Raw genomic sequence first — 20,393 nt, 5'->3', positions numbered from 1 at the left:
TTCAAAATAACTGAACTAATGTATATTATATATACTTTGTATGTGTGCATATGTAATGGGAGAGGGGGAGGGAGAGCATGAATCTTAAAATTTAAAAATGTTTGGACCCTGGCTTCACTGCTCCCCAGCTGTGTGACCTTGGCCAAGACAATTATCTTCTCTAAGATTACATTTCTTCATTTGTAAAATGGGGTGAGAACATCTCCCTCTCAGTGTGTGTGTGTGTGTGTGTGTGTGTGTGTGTGTGTGTAAACAGTGTATTGTCTCAACAGCATGTGTGTCTCTACCTCCCCAGTGCATCCGTCCTGGAATTACAAATCTTGATTTCTCTTTTCCTAGCTTCATTCCGATATTGACTCTGGTGATGGGAACATTAAATACATTCTCTCAGGTGAAGGAGCCGGAACCATTTTTGTGATTGATGACAAATCAGGGAACATTCATGCTACCAAGACATTGGACCGAGAGGAGAGAGCCCAGTACACGCTGATGGCTCAGGCGGTGGACAGGGACACCAATCGGCCCCTGGAGCCACCATCAGAATTCATTGTCAAGGTCCAGGACATTAATGACAACCCTCCCGAGTTCTTACACGAGACCTATCACGCCAACGTGCCCGAGAGGTCCAACGTGGGTACGTAAGGGCAGGGGAGGGCGGACCCACTCCACCTGCAGGCCTGGTGTCTCTGTGGGTGGGCAGGCTGGTGCCTATTCTCCCAAGTCGGGTAGTAGAATGTATGCTGTATCTTCTATGGCAGAATAACAAACAAAAAAATTTCATATACGTAGCTGAAGTTTCAAATATTTTAAATTGCCCTGAGGTTTTAAACTCTAAGCTGACAAAATATGAGGAGGTGTGGAAGAGTAGGAAAAACGTAATCAAATCCATGTCATCCTGGCCCTGGTGCTTATTAACCTTATGACTGGGAATCAGTTGCATCTGTTCTCTTAGCCTGAGTTTCTCCTCTGTAAAATGGGGATAAAAGTTTCTAGTCATGCAGGATTAGAAATAATATACATCTGGTCGCTAGTGCTAGTTGGTGTTCAATAAGTAATGGCAATATTTGTACCATGTAGGCACCATGCTAATTAATGATTTACATGCAGTATTGCATTTAATCTTTGCAGTGACTCATCTTTGCAATGAGGCAGGTCCTATTTGACATATTTTGCAGATAGGAAACCCAAGCTAGAAACAGGTTAATTAATTTATTCAAGGTCATCTGAGCTATTAAGTCAATCCAGAATATACACCTAACCATGACACTGTGTCATCATCTGTTAGAATAATTCAGAAGCAGCTATGTCTTTTATCATGCATAAAGACACATCACATTGTTAGAGGACAATTCTGTGAAAGATTTATTCAACTAGCTACCTTCTCCTGGCAATAAACTTTGTTTGGCTTTATAGAATGCATGTAGTTGTGGGCTTTTGAGAAGCATGCCTCATATTAAGAAGGATTTGTTTTTCACACAGTGATCAGAGCTGTACTAATCAGGGAGTGAGTATGGTTATGTGAACCAGAGATTTAAAGTTCCCATGAGGGCTTCCCTGGTGGCGCAGTGGTTGAGAATCCGCCTGCCATTGTCGGGGACACGGGTTCGAGCCCTGGTCGGGGAAGATCCCACATGCCGCGGAGCAACTAAGCCCGTGCGCCACAACTACTGAGCCTGTGCTCTAGAGCCCGCGAGCCACAACTACTGAGCCCACGTGCCACAGCTACTGAAGCCCGTGCGCCTAGAGCCTGTGCTCTACAACAAGAGAAGCCACCGCAATGAGAAGCCTGCACACCACAATGAAGAGTAGCCCCCACTCGCCGCCAAACTAGAGGAAGCCCGTGCACAGCAACGAAGACCCAATGCAACCAAAAATAAATAAATAAATTTAAAAAATAATAATAAAATAAAGTTCCCATGAACGTAAGGATCATCAGGGCCATTTTACAGATGAGAAAACTAAGCACCAAGATTGGGAATCAGTTTGCTCAAGAGTGTTAGCTACAGAAGTGACTCTACAACTCTAAGCTCCTTCCATTCTGCATATAGAACTTTTGATGCTAAAAAAAATTGTCCCCTTCTTCTCCTCCAGCTAAAGTCAAACCCTTCTCATACTTTATGAAAACCCAGCTGAGCCTTTTCTGCCTTCTTCTCTTCCCTTTGCCCTGCCCAATTCTTTAGTTTCTCAGTATTCACCTGGGGACTTTAATGAGAAGTAGCAGACATCAAATAAATCAGTAAATAGGGGGCAGCATTGTCCGCAGCTGAGCCAGGGGACAAAGGCCAGCTATCAAACATGATGCTCGAGGGGAATTTTCATTGATCCCACCTCTTGGGGCAGCTTGGTGCTTAAGGAGTAACATCAGACTTTGCATCGTGGCCTATGAGGGTAGAGTCTGCTGCCAGACAGTACTGGGTTGGAATCACGGCCGTGCCTCTGACCAGCCAGGTCAACCCAGACAACATCTTACATCTTTCTCAGTTTTTGTTTCGTTATCTATACAATGAGGATAATGTAAACTCTAATGAGAGTTAAACAACATAGATGTAAAATACAAAGAGTTGTAATGAACTTAGTGGATTCCTCGAAGCAAATTAAGCATAAAAAATAATACTTTCCCTAGCTCTACCATGAAGGTAGAGAATAGAGCTTATTGACTCCCTTATAAATCTCCACTACTTAGAATAGTGCCTAGTTATGTGGGAAGAGCTCAGAAAAAAGTTGTTTGTACGAAATAATGAATTACAGAAAAAAAAAGTGAGATTTATTTTTATGCCATGTGAAAATCACTGACAGCCTTGTAAATTAAAGGGTTGTCAGAGGCTGTGTAAATGGGCTCCCTTGCCTTTCACATAGAACCTGGCCCCTCTGCTGAAACTGTCTTGGAAAGAACTTGGGTTTGGTTGTTTGCTGGGTAGACTCCTGACTCTGGTAATAACCCACTCTGAAAAATAGGCTGCAAAACTTCCTACCTGTCATACTAAGTACCTCACAAGCACAGTGAATGTAAAAACACCCTGCAGAGGGGCAGAATACATGGAACATGCCCCAAACAATGCCTGGCACAGAGGAATTCTATAATAACCAGCTCTCTCCCTTGAGCATCTCCCCTGCCCCATTCTGAAGCCCAGCATTTCATGCCCTCAGATACTTGTGACCATCAAGGAACAGAGGTTTTTTTCTAGGAAAAACAGAATCCCATCTTCCTTCAATTCCCTGGTTTCCTTCCATTGTGACCCACAAATGCTTGCCTTAGGTCTCACCAGATGTCTACTGGTGGTTTGTGTTATATGACTACCAGACCTGTTAGAGGTGGGAAGATGCAATTTTCATGCCAGTAGGGAACAACATTCTGTACAATATTTATAGCCATCAATTAATTAAAATGTAGTATTAGCAGCCATTTTATTACATGCAAAGCAACAATAAAACGATGTATTTATTGCTCTGCTACAGATGGAAGACTGCACTCTGTCCTTTCATGAAAAGCAATTCATCATTAATTATCCTTTATTATACTCTTTGGGAAGATTTTTATTTAATTATTTGATATACTGAACATTCCAGTTGCATGGGTCTTAGAATGTTTTTGCAATAATGTTCATATTATTATTTTAACTACTAAGTATAGCAGGATGCACTATGAATATAGAAAGTTCATTTTTAAGCTATGGGAATTAAACCAAAAGGAAAGGAGAGAGGGAGGGAGGGAGGTTATTTTTGCATCTCAATCCCGGAAAATGAAAGCATGTTGAATAATTTTGGGGCTCTCCTCAGTTTTTAATCTTAAGATAAAACTTTGCAAACTAGAATATAATTTGAAAAGCTGAGGGACTGTTGCTAATGACTGTATTTCACTTTTAAGGAACGTCAGTAATCCAGGTGACAGCTTCAGATGCAGATGACCCCACCTATGGAAACAGTGCCAAGTTAGTGTACAGTATCCTGGAAGGACAGCCCTACTTTTCAGTAGAAGCACAGACAGGTACCGTGGAATGGCATTGCGATTTGCGACACATTGTGAATAAGGAGTCCAGGTCTGCTCACTAAAACCTATTTGAGTCTTAGGTTTCTAAAATATAAAAAGGGCCACCTAACAAGACTATTGTGAGGATTAGATACTGTCTGTATTGCACCATGTCACAGTAATAAATATAATCTTAGATGCAACTTTTCTCTTAAAACCATATCTTAAAATTCAACTTAAACTTAAGAATTTATCTTAAAATATGTTTTATCATAAAATTCAACTGTGGATCCAAATTAAGAGACCACAGGACTTGAAGACTGGTATGAAAACTGGCAGCTCTCAAAGCCAGGGCTGGGGATGGTGGGGCTGGGAACTGATGCTCACGTGTGTCTGGGAGGAGGCATATCCCCAACCTCCTCCACTGTGCTTAGATTCCCAGCGGGCGTTAGCATCCAAGAAGGAGGCTCTGCAAATTCCGTACAGAAAACAAATAGCAAACCAAAAGAGTGAACAAACACAAACAACCAAAACCCATGCCAAAATGTTTCACTCCATTTGTACCAAATTTGATCCTAGGATCCTTTTATCAGAATAAACACTAAAGTCCTGTGAAACTGCTAGTCCACGATATTACGCCCCAAACTCATTTCTTTTTTCCACAACATACCCCCATGTGTTTGAAAGATGTTTACAAACAATCCGCTTTTATTATTATACTTAAAATTTATCAAATATATATGTTTATATGTATATACATAGCCTGCCAATCAGATACTTTGCCCACTTATTGAATATAATTTCCACTTACCTATGTAATCATTTATTTGTAGCCTCTTTGCTTCAGATCACAAATTATGGGGCTACTTGCTATCATTTCATCAAAGGCATTTACCAGTTAATTTTGCCAATTAATTTTCAGATTAACCAAGGATAAATGTGGGATTTTATATGGATTTTTGAGATGTTAAAATTGCTGGAAGGACTCCAGTTGCAACTTTCGTGTCTCAGGGACTCATAGTTAAGAACCACCAATTTGAACCTACCAAATTATTTAACAGACAAGAAAAATGAGGCTCAGTGAGTTCAAGGATGTTGCTGAGAAACATACAAACGTCAGGGTCAGAAAAGGATAAGGGCTTAAAGCTTCCACAGCACTCTCTTATATTTCCAATATAAATGTTACCGTATCTAGAGACAGAGAAAGCTTGAATATGTTCCCAAAAGATTTAAGTGAGCATGGTTTCCACACCAATAATGTGCTAATATCCAGAGATGATGTAGAATTCAATTATTAATGTATCATTGTTTCCAGTGATAGCAGATAGTAGACAGTAAGTGTTTGTATAAGCATTGTATATATTTTTAACCCATTTGGTATACACTTTAAAAAAATTAATATTAACATTTTAATATATCACCTTCTACTTTTAACTTAATATGGACCATAGAAATGTTTCTAAGAATTGCATGCAGGCATAGATAGTCAAAAGATTCTGCTGGCAGTCCAAAAGCACGGGTTTATGTTACTGATGTTCATGCAGTGTGTCCTCAAATATATCAGTCTTTAGGATCTTTAAGTGTCACACCTGAGAAGGATGAGGTATTACTTGCATTTACAGTACAACATATAAAACATAAACTTTTAATGCTATATTAATAATTATGACAATTTGCTAGAAAATATATCTATATCATGCTCCAGGTATGGCTACTTGTGATGATAATTACCATGTTGGAGTGACTCTTCTGTGAGGGCAGGTGCTGTTCTATTCATCTTTGCTTCCCCTGTGCCTAGACCTTCTTTGTTATAATGTTACCAATGAATATCTGTGATGTTCCCTGCTCACCTGTCCAGGTATCATCAGAACAGCCCTTCCCAACATGGACAGGGAAGCTAAGGAGGAGTACCACGTGGTGATCCAGGCCAAGGACATGGGTGGACACATGGGCGGACTCTCAGGGACAACCAAAGTGACGATCACACTGACTGATGTCAACGACAACCCACCAAAGTTTCCACAGAGTAAGTAGGTGGGCTTGGCTTTCACTTTCCAGTGGTGCCACAGCCAACTCTTCTCTGACCCATTCCTGCTGTACTCAAATTTCCAGAAGAAATCTAGAAAAATGGAGGCTCTTTATATCATTCTTGCAAAAAACAAGACAACAAAAAACTTAAGTGGAGGAGAGGTAGTGGGAGAAAGTGGAGACATAAAATGTTCTGCAGCCCTGGGAACAGAAAATCCATTTTGCTAGGTGCTCATGGTGTGATGTAGTAATTAATTAACCTTTCTCTGTCTCAGTGTTCTCATTTCTAACCTGGATATGTAATAGTACCTGAATCAGTTATCTATTGCTACCTAACAAACTGCCCCAAATCTTGTGGTTTAAAACAATTATAATCGTTTATTTTTGTCATGAGTCTGCAATTTGGGCAAAACCTGAAGGAGGCAGCTTGTTTCTGTTTCCATAGCATCAACTGGCACAGTTTGGGGCTGGAAGATCTACTTCCAAGACGGCTCAGTCACATGGCTGGCAAGTTAATGTTGGCTGTTGGTTCCCCTTCATATCAGCCTCAAAGGAGTGGCTTGGATAGGTTCTAAAAGTGAGGAGAGCCCCAAGGACACCAAGCAGAAACTGTATTGCCTATCGTGACCTAGCTTCAGAAATCACATAGCATCATTTCTACTGTAGTCATAAGACTGCCCAAATGTAAGTGGAGTTCTTGTAGACCCCACCTTTCAAGGGAAGGACTGTTAAAGTCACGTTGAAAGAAAAGCATGTGGGCTTGGAGATACTGTTTGGACTATTTTTGCAAAATACAATCTTCCACAGGGCTCAATTAACAGGATGTCGTTAGAACTAAATGAGCTAGTGTAAAATCTCACAATGTTATCTGGCATAAGTTGTCAACAAATGTTAGCCATTATTATCAATATTATCTAGGGGATTATGGCCCTTCTACAAAATTGATAGGCTTGCAGCAGGAAACAAAAGAAAAAATGATTTGAAAGGTCATTATTAATAATCATAATTAAAACGACTACCATCCTTTAGTGAATAGTTACTACTATTACAGATCTCTACGAGAGCCTCCATTTTACAGATAAAACTGAGTTCCATGAAGGGTGCAGTAACTTGCCCGAAGGATATGGCAAAGCCAGATTTTGTACACAGATCTGTTATGTGTACGTTATAGTATAGACAGAGGTACAGTGTGATCGTAGTGATGCTGCTGCTGCTAGTTCTCAGGGAGTTCACCATGAAAGTGTCTTCTTCATTGACGAGGAGGGCAGCTGGTAGAGACTGTGAGTTTATTGCCAGAGAGATGGCACTTTGTATAAATGAGAGAACAGGGAAGGCCACCAAGTATGGCCCCAGGAAGGCACCATGCATGGTCGCTCAAAGGAATCCAAAGACAACAATCTATGCAAGGGAGACATTGAGATAGAGGATTGCAAGGCAACAGCCAGTTCTCCTAAAGTCACCGCAGAGATGAAGACTGCCCTGCCCGGTCAGCCACAAGGTTCAGCATCCCCAATAAGCTTAAGCCTCACAGAGCGCTCTAAGAAACTGCATCTTCATTATCCACTCTAAAGCTGGCTGGTATGCTGGATGGAAAAGGCCACGCAGGACTATTAGCAGGTAGTGATTAATGCCCCTGCTCACATACAATCATAGAGTAAAGTTACGTCACTATTGTGAAGATACCAGTTTTACAGCTATGAACTTGACGAAGACTTAGAGAAAATCAACTGGGAGTAGGTTTTTCTAAATCTTCATGTAAATTGGTAATTATCTGCAGAGGCTCCCACCTCCCACTTGTCCTTTACCATGGAGGGCATGGTGTGTTTAAGTTAAATATGGATCTGAACTGAAAGTATTCACAGCCAAACAATAGATTGGGTTGGCCAAAAAGTTCACTCAGGTTTTTCTAAAAGATGTTATGGAAAAACCCAAACAAACTTTCTGGCCAACCCAACAGATAAATGTAGACAGAGTATTAGAACTGATAAAATTCACATAAGGGGAAACTAAAGCTTAAAGAGCTTAAGTAACTTGCCCAAGACCACTTGGCTTGAAAGTGGTAGAGGCCAGGTTTCCAACCCTTGCTTCTCTACGTTGTTTCGCAGAGAATATGTTTGAATTGTGATAATGCAAATAAGATTATCTCAAGGGCTTCCCTGGTGGCGCAGTGGTTGAGAATCTGCCTGCCAATGCAGGGGACACGGGTTCGAGCCCTGGTCTGGGAAGATCCCACATGCCGCGGAGCAACTAGGCCCGTGAGCCACAACTACTGAGCGTGCGCGTCTGGAGCCTGTGCTCCGCAACAAGAGAGGCCACGACAGTGAGAGGCCCGTGCACCACGATGAAGAGTGGTCCCTGCTTGCCACAACTAGAGAAAGCCCTCGCACAGAAACGAAGACCCAACACAGCCAAAAAAAAATAAAAATAAATAAATAAATTAATTAATTAAAATACTTATTAAAAAAAAAAAAAAGATTATCTCAAATCTCACTTCTCTACTGAAAACCTTTCAGTGGCTTCCCACCAAGTTTAAAGAAAACCTGAAGTCTTTTCCATCTCCTGCAATGCCCTTTGTGCACAGTTGGGCCCCAGTCTCCCCCTATATACCCTTACCAGAAGGCTGCAATCACACTTGTGGTCTTGCTGTTCTGTATGTATTCACTGTGTTCCCACTTCAGGGTTTTTGCAATTTGCTGCTTGCTTTGTTTATAATTTTTATCCCCAGGTATTCACATGATTTGTCTGGCCCAGTCCTTTCAGGGGACATTCACACACACTCACATGAACAAACACACTCACACACAACATACATTTATACACAGTCACACTTACACTCTTTCATTATCCTCTGTCCCTCACTGCACTTTATTTTTCTCCTTCTTAGCAATGATATCAGCGTATGTATACATTTGGGGTTTTTTCTCTTTAGAATGAGGAAAGAATCTTGACTCTTTCATTTACTACTGAGTCACCAAAGGCTAGGACAGTGCCTAGCATATATTAGGTTCCTGATACATATTAAACAAATCTATATGGAAATGTCACACTATGAGAAGCTTTTCCATATAAGGTATCAGTTAATCAAATGGTGAAGGAGGTAAAGTAAGAAGAAAGTCAGATATACAGCTGGAAGGATCATGACCATGAAGGATACAACTTGCATTTGATTTTAAAATAAATATGGAGCTACGGAAGGCTTTTAAACAGGGAAGGGTGTTCTTTTTCTGGGCACCTGGCAGTGCCATATGTGAGCCTTAGAATTAACTTATGGACCATTCCAAAGACGTAAAAAGAAGTTTTGATTTTTTTGAATGTGTGAAGATATACATGGCCCTCCATCAGTTCCTGATGGGAAATGTAACTGGGCATTGTTTTCCTTTCTCACATGTGACAGGTGACCCCACCCTACCACCCTGGACCCTGATATTGTTTCATCATCCTTTGCAGAAAACATTTCTTTGACAAGCAAGCCATGTGGGATCTTCCTCCCATCCATTCACTTCTTTCATGTTTTCAATCAATAGAAAGTTCAATGTCAAACCCTTTGAGAAATTTATTGAGATTCAACGAAATCTAAAGTCTTACAGCTGCCAAATAAAAGGGAAAATAAAAATAGATGTCTTCTTCTTCTAGGCGTATACCAGATGTCTGTGTCAGAAGCAGCTGTCCCCGGGGAGGAAGTGGGACGAGTGAAGGCTAAAGACCCAGACATTGGAGAAAATGGCTTAGTCACATACAATATTGTTGATGGAGATGGGATGGAATTGTTTGAAATCACAACGGACTATGAAACACAGGAGGGCGTGGTGAAACTGAAAAAGGTGAGTTAGGGTGAGGAATCAGATATGGCAGTGGTGTGGCCTGCCTTGCCAAGGCACCGCTGCTGGAAACAGGGAGTTGAAGGCTAAAGAAAGGAGAATATGGACGACTGAGGGCTGGACCTGACTTTGCAGTTGAGCTCTGAGCTTTGGGGAGATAACAGAACTGTATTCCAGAGGAAGCTGGCAGAAGGGGCCGATGATGCCTGCCTGAGTTTGATGGTTAGTTTTTGAATGATTTGGGGAGTATAGTCAATAATAATGTAATATCTTGGTCTGGTGACAGATGACAACTAGACTTAACATTTTGAAATATATAGAAATATCAAATCACTATGTTGTGCACCAGGAACTAAGATGGTATTGTAGGTCAATTATACTTCAAACAAGCAAACAAATAGACTCATGGAAAAAGAGACCAGATGTGTGGTTGTCAGAAGTGGGGGGGTAGGGGGAGGGGAAGTTGGATGAAGGGGGTCAAAAGGCACAGACTTCCAGTTATAAGATAAATAAGTCCTAGGGATGCAATGTACACTGTGATTCATATAATTAACACTGCTGTATGTTATATATGAAAGTTGTTCAGAGTGAATCCTTAGAGATCTCATCAAAAGGAAATTCCTTTTCTTTTTCTTTTGTATCTATATGAGATGATGGCAGTTCACTAAACTTACTGTGGTAATAATTTCCTGATGTATGAAAGTCAAATTTTTATGCTATACACCTTAAACTTAGACAGTGTTGTATGTAAATTTTATCTCAATAAACTGGGAAAAAAAAGGGGGAGTGATAATACCTGCCCTGATATTGCTGGTTAGTTCTTATATGACTTGGCACAGTTTCCCCATGGAAAGAAAGATAGCTAGATAAATCTAGATTTTGGAGAGACAGCCCTGAGCATACAAGAAGTTCCCTCTTTAGCTCTGCCAAGCTGAGTCTGTTAATATAGGCTCTTTGGAACCTTTCTTATCTCAAACATCCAAGGTCCATTACATTGCTGGACCTTCTATGAAACTTAAACCAATCCTCTGCTTGATTTTCCCTCAAAACTGAACCTGAGAAGCAATAATAATGGGCCTTCCCTCATAGTCAGCTAAATTGTTGCTAAAAATGTGTCCCTGAGATTAATTCACTACAAAAATGAGATTATTGCTTGTTCTTGTTTTGTTTAAAAAAATCTAACATTTACTCAATTCTAAATATTGGTCAAAGCCTGAGCCTCTTATAAGCATTCATTTATCTTACATGATAAAAATCATATAAAGTAGATGTTATTATCCCAGTCAGCAATGACACCTCAGTTTAATTGTGAGGAGACTGGGGCTCAGACAGATTAAATAACTTGACCCTGCTGTAATCACACAGCTAGCAATTTAAAGACATGGAATTCAAACTTAGTGTATTCTAGAACATCTTCCCACTCTAGACGTTTTGCAAATAGACGGACCAGAAAGGGGTTATAGAAGAGAGCCAGATTTGATTCACTTTCAGGTAAAGAAGCAGTTACAGTATATTCTAAAACGGTTTTACCCCTGATTTACCACTTGAGAAATCAACACTTCTCCATCATCAAAGTATATGGAGTATTAAATCTGAATTGGATGATGGAATTACCTTGGTTTTAATCAAGTATTCATTTTCAACTTGGTTTTGTAACATGAATATTAAGCTCCTTGGTGTGATGGAAAAGATTGGCCTGGAACACTGATAAAAAAAATTAATTTGAAGAATCAATAAAGAGGCCAGTAGCTGGAGAGGAGGCAAGGGTGGGGCCGAGGGAGATGCCTGGGAGGAACCTTTCAGTAAGGAGAGCAAGGAGAGAGGTGTTCTAGGAAGCCGACTTTTCACAACATAAGGAAGCATTGTTGGGTTTGGGGGAAATATGAGGGGACCCAAACAAAGAGAAAGTAGAAGTGACTGTCAATAAAAGAATATGGAAGTCGGGGTGAACTCTGGATACTTGGAAAAGTCAACATTAGTGATGATGAATGGTGTAGCCACAGAAGCCTAATCACCAGTCACAAGGGGCTGGGGTAATCACTTCTTCTGGTTTCTCCTCTGGAAAAGTAGCTGTGTGACTATGTGTAGCATAGAGCTGTCAACTGGCTTTGTTAATTAACATTTCTATCCCTCCTGCTTGCCACTGACATATGAGCAGTGACATCAGCGATTCCTGCCTCCCATCCTTTGCTGTTCAAGTAACTGGGTAGTTGGTTATGCTTAGGTTGTCACCTGTTTTCAATGTATTCAGGGTATAAACACACACTGTGTCTCTAAAATCTGAAACATGTAAATCACCCCATGGAACTAACACATCGCACATGAGCTCTCTGCATATGATTAATTTGCACATTTTCCCCCAATTCAATGTGTTTCTTCCGGGCAAAGGAATAATCTTCTATAAAGCACTGATGTTTAGGTTTAAAACAGAGTAAGATGTTCTTTAATTTGTAAAAGAACGTTTGCTTAAGCTTATAACACAATGTTCCAACTGTCCAGCAGGAAAAAAATATTGAGAGGTGAATTTAATAGAGTAAAATGATGGATCCTTATAGAAATCATTATATATATGATTTAATAATATAAAAACATATAGAGAGATCCGTGAAAATATTTTTGTCTTTTAAAAATATTTTTTAATATAGTTTTTTCACTCATTCCTTAATTCATTCAACCTTTTTCTACCAAGAGTTATTGAGTTATTATTATTTGTCAGGCACACCCTTTGTGAGAGGCTGGACATCTAAAACTGAAGAAACAGAGTCCTGGTCACAAGATCACAATTTAACAGGACAGTTAAAAGCGAAAAGACAATTAACGTAGAGGGGGTTTTCCCAGCCTTGACACTATTAACATTTCAGGACAGAGAATTCTTTGCTGTAGGGGCAGGGCTGTGCATTGTATGGTGATTAGCAACATTCCTGGCCTCTCCTCACTAGATGTCAGTAAGCACACATCCAGCCCCACCAGTTATGATACTAAAAATAGCTCTAGACATTGCCTAACATACCTGGGGTGAGGTACAGCAAAATCACTCCCCAGCTGAGAAGCAACTGTGATAAAGTATGATAAGATCTGTGACTATGGGTCATGAATGACTGCTTACAGGGGGCAGTTCTAGAGCTGAGCCTTCATAGATGAATAGGAAATTACCAGATAGATAAGGAGAGGAAGGTCAGAGAAAATGAGCTCACGAAGGACTGGTGTTGAGGGAAATAGGACACAGTTAAGAAACTTGAATAAGTTCAGTCTTGAGGGTTTTGAGATGGATACAGTGGGACCAGTTGAAGAAATCTTGTTGGAATTCAAGGGAGGAATTACAAAGACCTGAAGAAGGCAAAAGAGGTAGAGGTGAAGAATTCAAGAGTTATTTAGGAGCTAAAGTCATTCATTTATTGAATAGCTTAGAAAGCAATAAATATTTCTTGAGTACTCTGTGTCAGACACAGTAGGTGTCAGGATTATAATGGTGCATGAGAGAGAGAAGCTGCCTTCAGGATATTGAGACAATCTCTGTGTGGTTAGCAAAATAAAGATGAGACTTGTAGGTGGCTTGGTAGACTTGGGGAGGAAAATCCAATCGTGCAGCACCTTTGACCGAGTGGGACTCCAATTATCACTGAGAGATCCCGGCACAGTTTCTGAGGTATTTACTTTCAAACAAATAAACTGCTTGTAAAGCAGTGTGAGAGCAGCATTAGAAGGCATTTTAAATATTTTTAAAATAATAATTTTAATAAAGCCACTTTTATGCCTGATTATTTCTTTATATTCTCTGTCCACATGTATATAGATGTGGATGTGTAACATTTAACACAGTTGCAGTCATAGGGTGATCTGATTTGTTAACTTAATGGCACATCATAAACATTTTACATGCTGCTATATAATATACATAATTATTTTTAATGACTACATAACATCCCATCCTATTGATGGACCATTATTTCCTTAATAAAATCTCACAGTTGGATTTGGTGTTCTGTGTGTATGTTTCCCATGATTAAATATAAGCCCTCTATGATATCTAAACATCATGCATTTTTGAATATTGTTTGTTTGGGTTTTCTGTTGAATTAATCCCCCAGGGAGAATTTTTAGGGGTGGGATTAGTAAACTCAGGGGTATTGAGATTTTTATGGCTTAAGTAGTATGTTGCCTCATTTAGCTTTATTTCAACTACTCATAACATGGATATAAAGGTTCACATGGGAAACTACTTTAAATCCCTTTTGGAAGGAGGCAGGGAATAAATTGTAGGCAAATGCTTAAATGTTGTCCATCCATCAACTCTGCTTCCCATTCAGTTGCAATGATTGGTACATGTGATCACTTGGTATGGTCATTACTGGGCATTGGGGAGGCAAAGATCAGCAAAGATCAACAAGACTCAGTAGAGTCCTTTGGGATGCTCCTCACCTAGCTGGGGTGGGGGATGAGGGACTGCAGATGGGCAACTAAGGGGCCACACAAATCTGTCTGGGGGAGATGGGGAGGACTTCACAAGCCTGGGATGAGCACCAGAAGACAGTAATATCTCACCAAACTAGGAAAGGGCATCCCAGACAAACACTTGCAAAGATCTGGGGAGCTTCGCTTGAGATTCAAAAAGTATCAGTCAAACTGCAGCATGACTATACTGGCTTCAACAACAACAAGGCTTTCCAGTGGAAACAATGCTCTGGGTCCTTAGGTATATGTCTAAACCAAGTTCAAAACTTTCTGTTCTGGGAGAATCAACAGGCTATCTGAGATCAGAAAATTTCTTCTTACCTGGTCTCAGAATATCATATTCATGTTTTAATTTTGTCTAATAATAGCAGAGATTTTTGAGGAATTGCAGCAGTCTCATACCTTCAGCCTATAAATATCATTTCTTTCTGCTGCTCAGTAACCCAGTGAAGGACAAAGATGCTGCTGAGTCCGGAATGTCGGAGCAGCTGGTGACAGATTTTGCTTCAGGAAAAGGGAGTGTTCTCTGACTCTGGGGAGATGGGGGTGGAAAAATGATGGAAAAAGTGTAAAGGGTGTTGAATGCGTTTAACCTTCCTGAAACTGGAATCATCCTCAGTTTAGAGTGCTGGAGAATTAGGTTAGGACTAAGCCCTATGATTATATGCCCATTCAAAATAATACCAGGCAGATGATGACAACATGGCAGGCAGATGCTAGCCTTAAAAGACCCAACACTCCAAACATGTGGGAGTTCAGTATCATCCAGAGTACTAATTAGAAAGTTCTGTTTCCTAGGCAGGAAAGCTTGTTTCTCTTCTATAATTTTACTTTTCACCCTTTACTGATTGAGTCACAGAACCTTGTCTCCTTCAGATTTAGGGAGTGCTTACCATCAATTTCTTAAAAATGACAGCCATTCAAATGCTGCTTCTTAATATTTTTTCACGTCTGTGTAAAATCTATATTGTTTATAATTGTTTTTCTTTAAATGGACTTTTTTTACATATATGTATTCTTTTAACAGGGAAGTATTCACACTGTACTATATCACTTGCCATAAGTAGGAGGTAACCTAAAAATGAATGCAGTCAAAACAAAACGATGTCATTACATTCTAGCTAGAGAGTTATATCATAGTCTCTTGAAAGGGAGATCAGGAAGCATAACAGGTATGTTAAAAGTTAGCAGTATACTGAGATGTCCTTGACGTGTTTGGGAATGGAAGAATTGGAAAAGGAATAATAGGATCAGTAATTAGGATAATGTCATTCAAAAAACCCACCCACGCAAAATTACCCATAAACCACCTTAAGTCAGTGTATGGGCCACTGCTGGTAAGGGTCCCAGACTTTGAGAAATGCTACATGGTCAGCAACTTTAAAAATGAGACTATCAATATGATTAAGCCAGAAGTGTGTATGTGTGGAGGGGAGCAGTCATCTAACAAGACATTGCTTTTTTCTTTGCCTGAAATTCATTGACTATTTTTATCACCAAGATTCTTAGTACTTTTCAGAATGGGCTATAACATTTATTTTTGTAATGTCTTAATTCCTTTCCTTAAATGATTTTAGTGATTGAATTGGGCAGCCTTAGTGTGTTCATAGAATGTGGTTCACTTTCGATGATGTGGTCCTTCTGTGTCTGTCATGCTCCTAGAATTACCCATTAAGCACATTCCAAGTTTCAGCAATTGATTTGTCTGATTTTCTAACCAAATGGCTCAGGTAATTGGATATTGAATAAACACTGATTTTCTCTCTTTGAACAACTATTCATGGTGCCCTATAGAACAATCAGGTTTTTCTTTTCCATTATTCTTTCAAGGAATTGGTTGTCAATCTTCTCTTCTTTCTTGCCAGCCTGTAGATTTTGAAACCAAAAGAGCATACAGCTTGAAGGTAGAGGCAGCCAACGTGCACATCGACCCAAAGTTCATCAGCAACGGGCCTTTCAAAGACACCGTGACGGTCAAGATTGCAGTGGAAGATGCTGATGAGCCCCCCATGTTCTTGGCCCCGAGTTATATCCATGAAGTCCAAGAAAATGCAGCTGCTGGCACTGTGGTGGGGAGAGTGCATGCCAAAGACCCTGATGCTGCCAATAGCCCGATAAGGTACAGAGAGATTTATTTTTAAATCCTGGATGGGGAATTCCAGAGGCAAGAAGTTTTAGGAAATCCCTATAGGAACCAGGTCCTTCAGTCTCAAAAAGGGTCCAAGATATCATTCAATGTAAACAAGATGAAGACTTAGAAGACATGAGTTCTACTCCACCTCTGCACCAACTCTTTGGATAGACTTGTTCAAGCTCCAAAATTTCTGGAGCAGATTTCCCGATGTATACTAGGTGATGTAACCCTTAGCTTTGCCTGTCTCAGAGAACTGTGGTGAAGTATAAATAATGATTGTGAAATAATAACAGTAATTCTAATTTATTGAACACCTTCCTATGCTCCAGTTACTGTACTAGGGGTGTCAGATATATAATCCAATTTATCCCCTCAGTGTTATTTTCTAGGAATTATTATCTCTTAAATTAAGAGGAAATTGGGGCTCTGCAGGGCAAAGTGACTTAACCAAAGAGACACAGACAGTGAACAGGAGGTTCAGAAGGCAAGCTTTGTCTATCTATCTAACTGCTGAGCACTTTGAAGAGATAACAAAGTGCCCCTCAAATTTAGGATGCTTTTAATTATCACAAATATACTTTTGTGACTTAGACAAGAAAGCTAGAAAAGCCATTTAGAACCCTGTCTCCCTTGCTCCCCAACCTGAGCTAATGACCAAGGAGATTGACGATGAAGATGAGAGGGTGATGAGAAAGAGGCTGAGAAGGAGGCTTGAGTCACAGATTCAAGGCATGTCCATATAGGGCAGAAATGTAAAGTTGGCTGAAACCTGCCCTGGACTGGATTCTAGCAGGTGTTTGTTTTTCCATGGCCACTCCCCTAATTCCCTTCTTGCCTAGATTCCTTCCTCTGCCTCCTCATGGTCCCCCTACCCCCAATCTCCCACCTACCTTTCCGTCATCCTGTAGCCAGACTGAGTGTTTTAAAATGCACATCCAAACATCACATCATACTTCAGTTAAACAGCAACAACGACAAAAAAAATCATTGATCAAATTGTTTCCCATTGTCCCCTACTCCAAAATAGTCTCAATTCTCTTACTTGGCTTAAGGCTCTTCTTTGAGCTCCTCCCCCCCAATTCCTGCTGTGTCCTGCTGGTCTCTCCTGCTTTTTGTCTTACTCTCCCTTCTCATCAGACTCTCAGTTGCAGCTAGACGGGGCTACTTCCTGTCCTCTTCTAATTCCTGACCTTCGCGTGTTCTTCCTTCTGGTTGGAGATCTCACTCTCATCCTTTCCAAATTGCTACATGGTACTCATTTTTCCCACCTCCACTTAGGTGTCACCTCCTCTAGGAATTCTTCCAGGGCACCCTAAGGTGGATCAAATGCAGCTTCCACCTCACAGCTCTCACCATACATCACAATGACAGCTTACACTGTGTTGTCTCTGGCACAGTCAAAGAGGGCCAGGGATGTGTCTGTCTAGGTCAGGGGTTAATAAGCTACAGCCCACAGAACAAATCCAGCCTCCATCTACATTTTGAGGAATCTCTATACTGCTTTCCATAATGGCTGCATCTTGAACAGGTATCTGCACTCTCGTGTTCAATGCAGCATTATTCACAATAGCCAAGATATGAAAACAATCTAAATGTTCGTTGACAGATGAATGGATTAAGAAATAGTGAGATATATATATATATAGATATATATATATATATACACACACATATATATATGTGTGTATATTATATATATAAAACAGACTATTATTTAGCCTGAAAAAAGAAAATCCTGCCATTGGTGATAACATATGTGAATTTGGAGGATACTGTGCTAAATGAAATAAGCCAGACTCAGAAAGACAAATATAGCATATCACTCATATGTGGAATCTAAAAAAGTCTGACTTATAGAAACAGAGAGTAGAACACTGGTTGCCAGGGGCTAGGGAGTGGGGAAAATGAGGAGATATTGGTCAGCATGGTAACTATAGTTAATAATAATGTATTGTAGACTTGAAATTTGCAAAGAGAGTAGATCTTAAGTGTTCTCACCACACACACACACACACACACACACACACACACACACACACACACACACAGGAAGTGGTTGCTGTGTGAGGCAGTGGCTATGTTAATTAGCTTGATTACGGTAATCATTACACAAGGTATACTTATATTAAAACATCACGTTGTACACATTAAATACAGACTTTTTAAATTGTCAATCATATTTCAATAAAGCTGGGAAGAAAAGTAAATAGATCTGAGTATGAAAAAAAATTGCCATGGACAATGGAGTTTTTCTATTTATACCAAAGAAAATGCTGACAGAGCAGAAGGAAGTCCCAAATGTAAATGCTGTTCAGTTGCCTTTAAGTCTTTGAACATTGCCCCCTTGGGGAGAAAGGAAGGAAATTACCCTTTATTGAGCATCTTCTTGGCCCCAGACAACCCTGCACTAAGTTATTTAAGTTAATCCTCAGACACCCTTGAGGCTGTGATCACTTTAGGGTCCAATAGATGGAAATACTGAGGCTCAAAGAGATGATGTGACTTACCCAAAGTCACATGACCAGTCAGTATTGGAGACTGGATTTTAGTCCAGAGCTGCCTTGAGTCCATGATGAGCGGTTTACTCTCGCTGGGCAGCCACTAATGGAAAGATCTCCCAGGAAGGTTTGAGTACCGTGCTCTCTGTGCAAGAAGATACATCAGGTAACGACTGAGGAGCTTGGTAACACCTTTAAACTACTCAGAAATGTTCATGGTGTGAATTTTAAATGAGTTAGCTTTGGCCTAGAATATCAAGGTGCATTAGCAGCTTTTTAGAAGAGTGATGATGTAAAAACACATGGAACAGCTGCTCATTTCCTTGGCACCTCGTTATCTCCAAGGATCCACATCTGTGATCGGTTATTTGGGTCATATTTTCAGTGGAAGCTATTCTGTGCATGGAGACATTTTTCATGTCTATAATTATCCAAAGATGCTCACTATGGCCCTTGAACCAACTCCCCTCACCCACTCAGGTCCTCATTCTTAGAATTGCCAAACAATTCATAGAATAACATTTAAAGTTTTTTATTCAGTGGGTCTCCTAGCCAGACTACCTACTTTCCTGAGTGCTTATCTTCACCTTTAAGGACATTTGTGTCCTTAAACATACTGGGTAGGAGGGCCTTATAGTGTCAGCCAAACTCTTAGCTGCTTCGAAATTTCTGCAGCTTTCTTCTCAGACTCTAGCATTAGAGACCTTTTCGTTTACCATTGCCTTCCTGAAATATTCTTTCCTCTTAGCTTCACTGGTAGTGACCTCTTCATGCCTCAGACGTACCCGGTGTCTCCACTAGTCTGAGATCTCAGTCCAGGCACCAGGGGCTCCCTGACACTCAGCCTTTCACTTCAGACTTTCTCTCTCTCTGTGTCCACTTATCTATAGAGTTTCCGTCCATGCTACTGATTGAATTGAGTTAATGCTCTAAATTTTCTGCCTCTAGGCTGATCTTTCTCCCTGATTCTAATTCTGTTCTTGTTCTGCTGTCTGCTCTGCATTTTTACCCACTTCCTTTGTCCTTCACTGGCTCATTCATTAAAAACATATTTTTGAGCCTATACTTCTTGTGACATACTTAAAAAAAAAAGACTGACTATACCCCTGACTCTGTGAAACCTCTGATAAAGTTGAATCTTGCTCTCCTGGTGTGGCAGCATAGCCCTAGTGGAAATTCAACCTCTCCTTCCTGGTAAGTTGACTTTGTATTTCCCAATGTCTCCCTCTCTGCGACACTCAGGCTAGAAACTCTCAAGGACCCTCCCAGCCTCCCACAGATCTCCAAATATCAACTGAGTCCTACTGGTTCTGTCTTTATCACATAGTCTTCTATTCCCTCTGTCGCTTCTATACCTCACTCTCTTATCACCTCACTCCTTAAAAACTATCAATACATCACCTCCTTAAGTTTCCTCTGTTCCTTCCTTCACTCTCACTAGCTCAGACCACCTTGCCCACCCTATCTTATTCATCACCCTGATAGTCTGAATCAGT

General features: G+C 40.3%; 1 protein-coding gene across 3 annotated transcripts in view; it reads left to right on the top strand.

Moving 5' to 3' along the window:
• The window catches only part of CDH11 (cadherin 11), a 143,116-nt gene that overhangs the window by 101,312 nt on the left and 21,411 nt on the right, over nucleotides 1-20,393 (top strand). For all 3 annotated transcript variants that reach the window (XM_036835052.1, XM_036835053.1, XM_036835054.1), the window contains 5 exons: nucleotides 340-634; nucleotides 3,866-3,985; nucleotides 5,826-5,993; nucleotides 9,629-9,816; nucleotides 16,131-16,384. In XM_036835052.1, the coding sequence (XP_036690947.1) occupies nucleotides 340-634; nucleotides 3,866-3,985; nucleotides 5,826-5,993; nucleotides 9,629-9,816; nucleotides 16,131-16,384 (1,025 nt within the window). The remainder of the gene's footprint in view (nucleotides 1-339; nucleotides 635-3,865; nucleotides 3,986-5,825; nucleotides 5,994-9,628; nucleotides 9,817-16,130; nucleotides 16,385-20,393) is intronic.

The sequence above is a fragment of the Balaenoptera musculus genome, chromosome 19, assembly GCF_009873245.2.
Source record: "Balaenoptera musculus isolate JJ_BM4_2016_0621 chromosome 19, mBalMus1.pri.v3, whole genome shotgun sequence".
NCBI lineage: Eukaryota > Metazoa > Chordata > Mammalia > Artiodactyla > Balaenopteridae > Balaenoptera > Balaenoptera musculus.
This window is presented reverse-complemented; position numbering and strand designations above follow the sequence as displayed.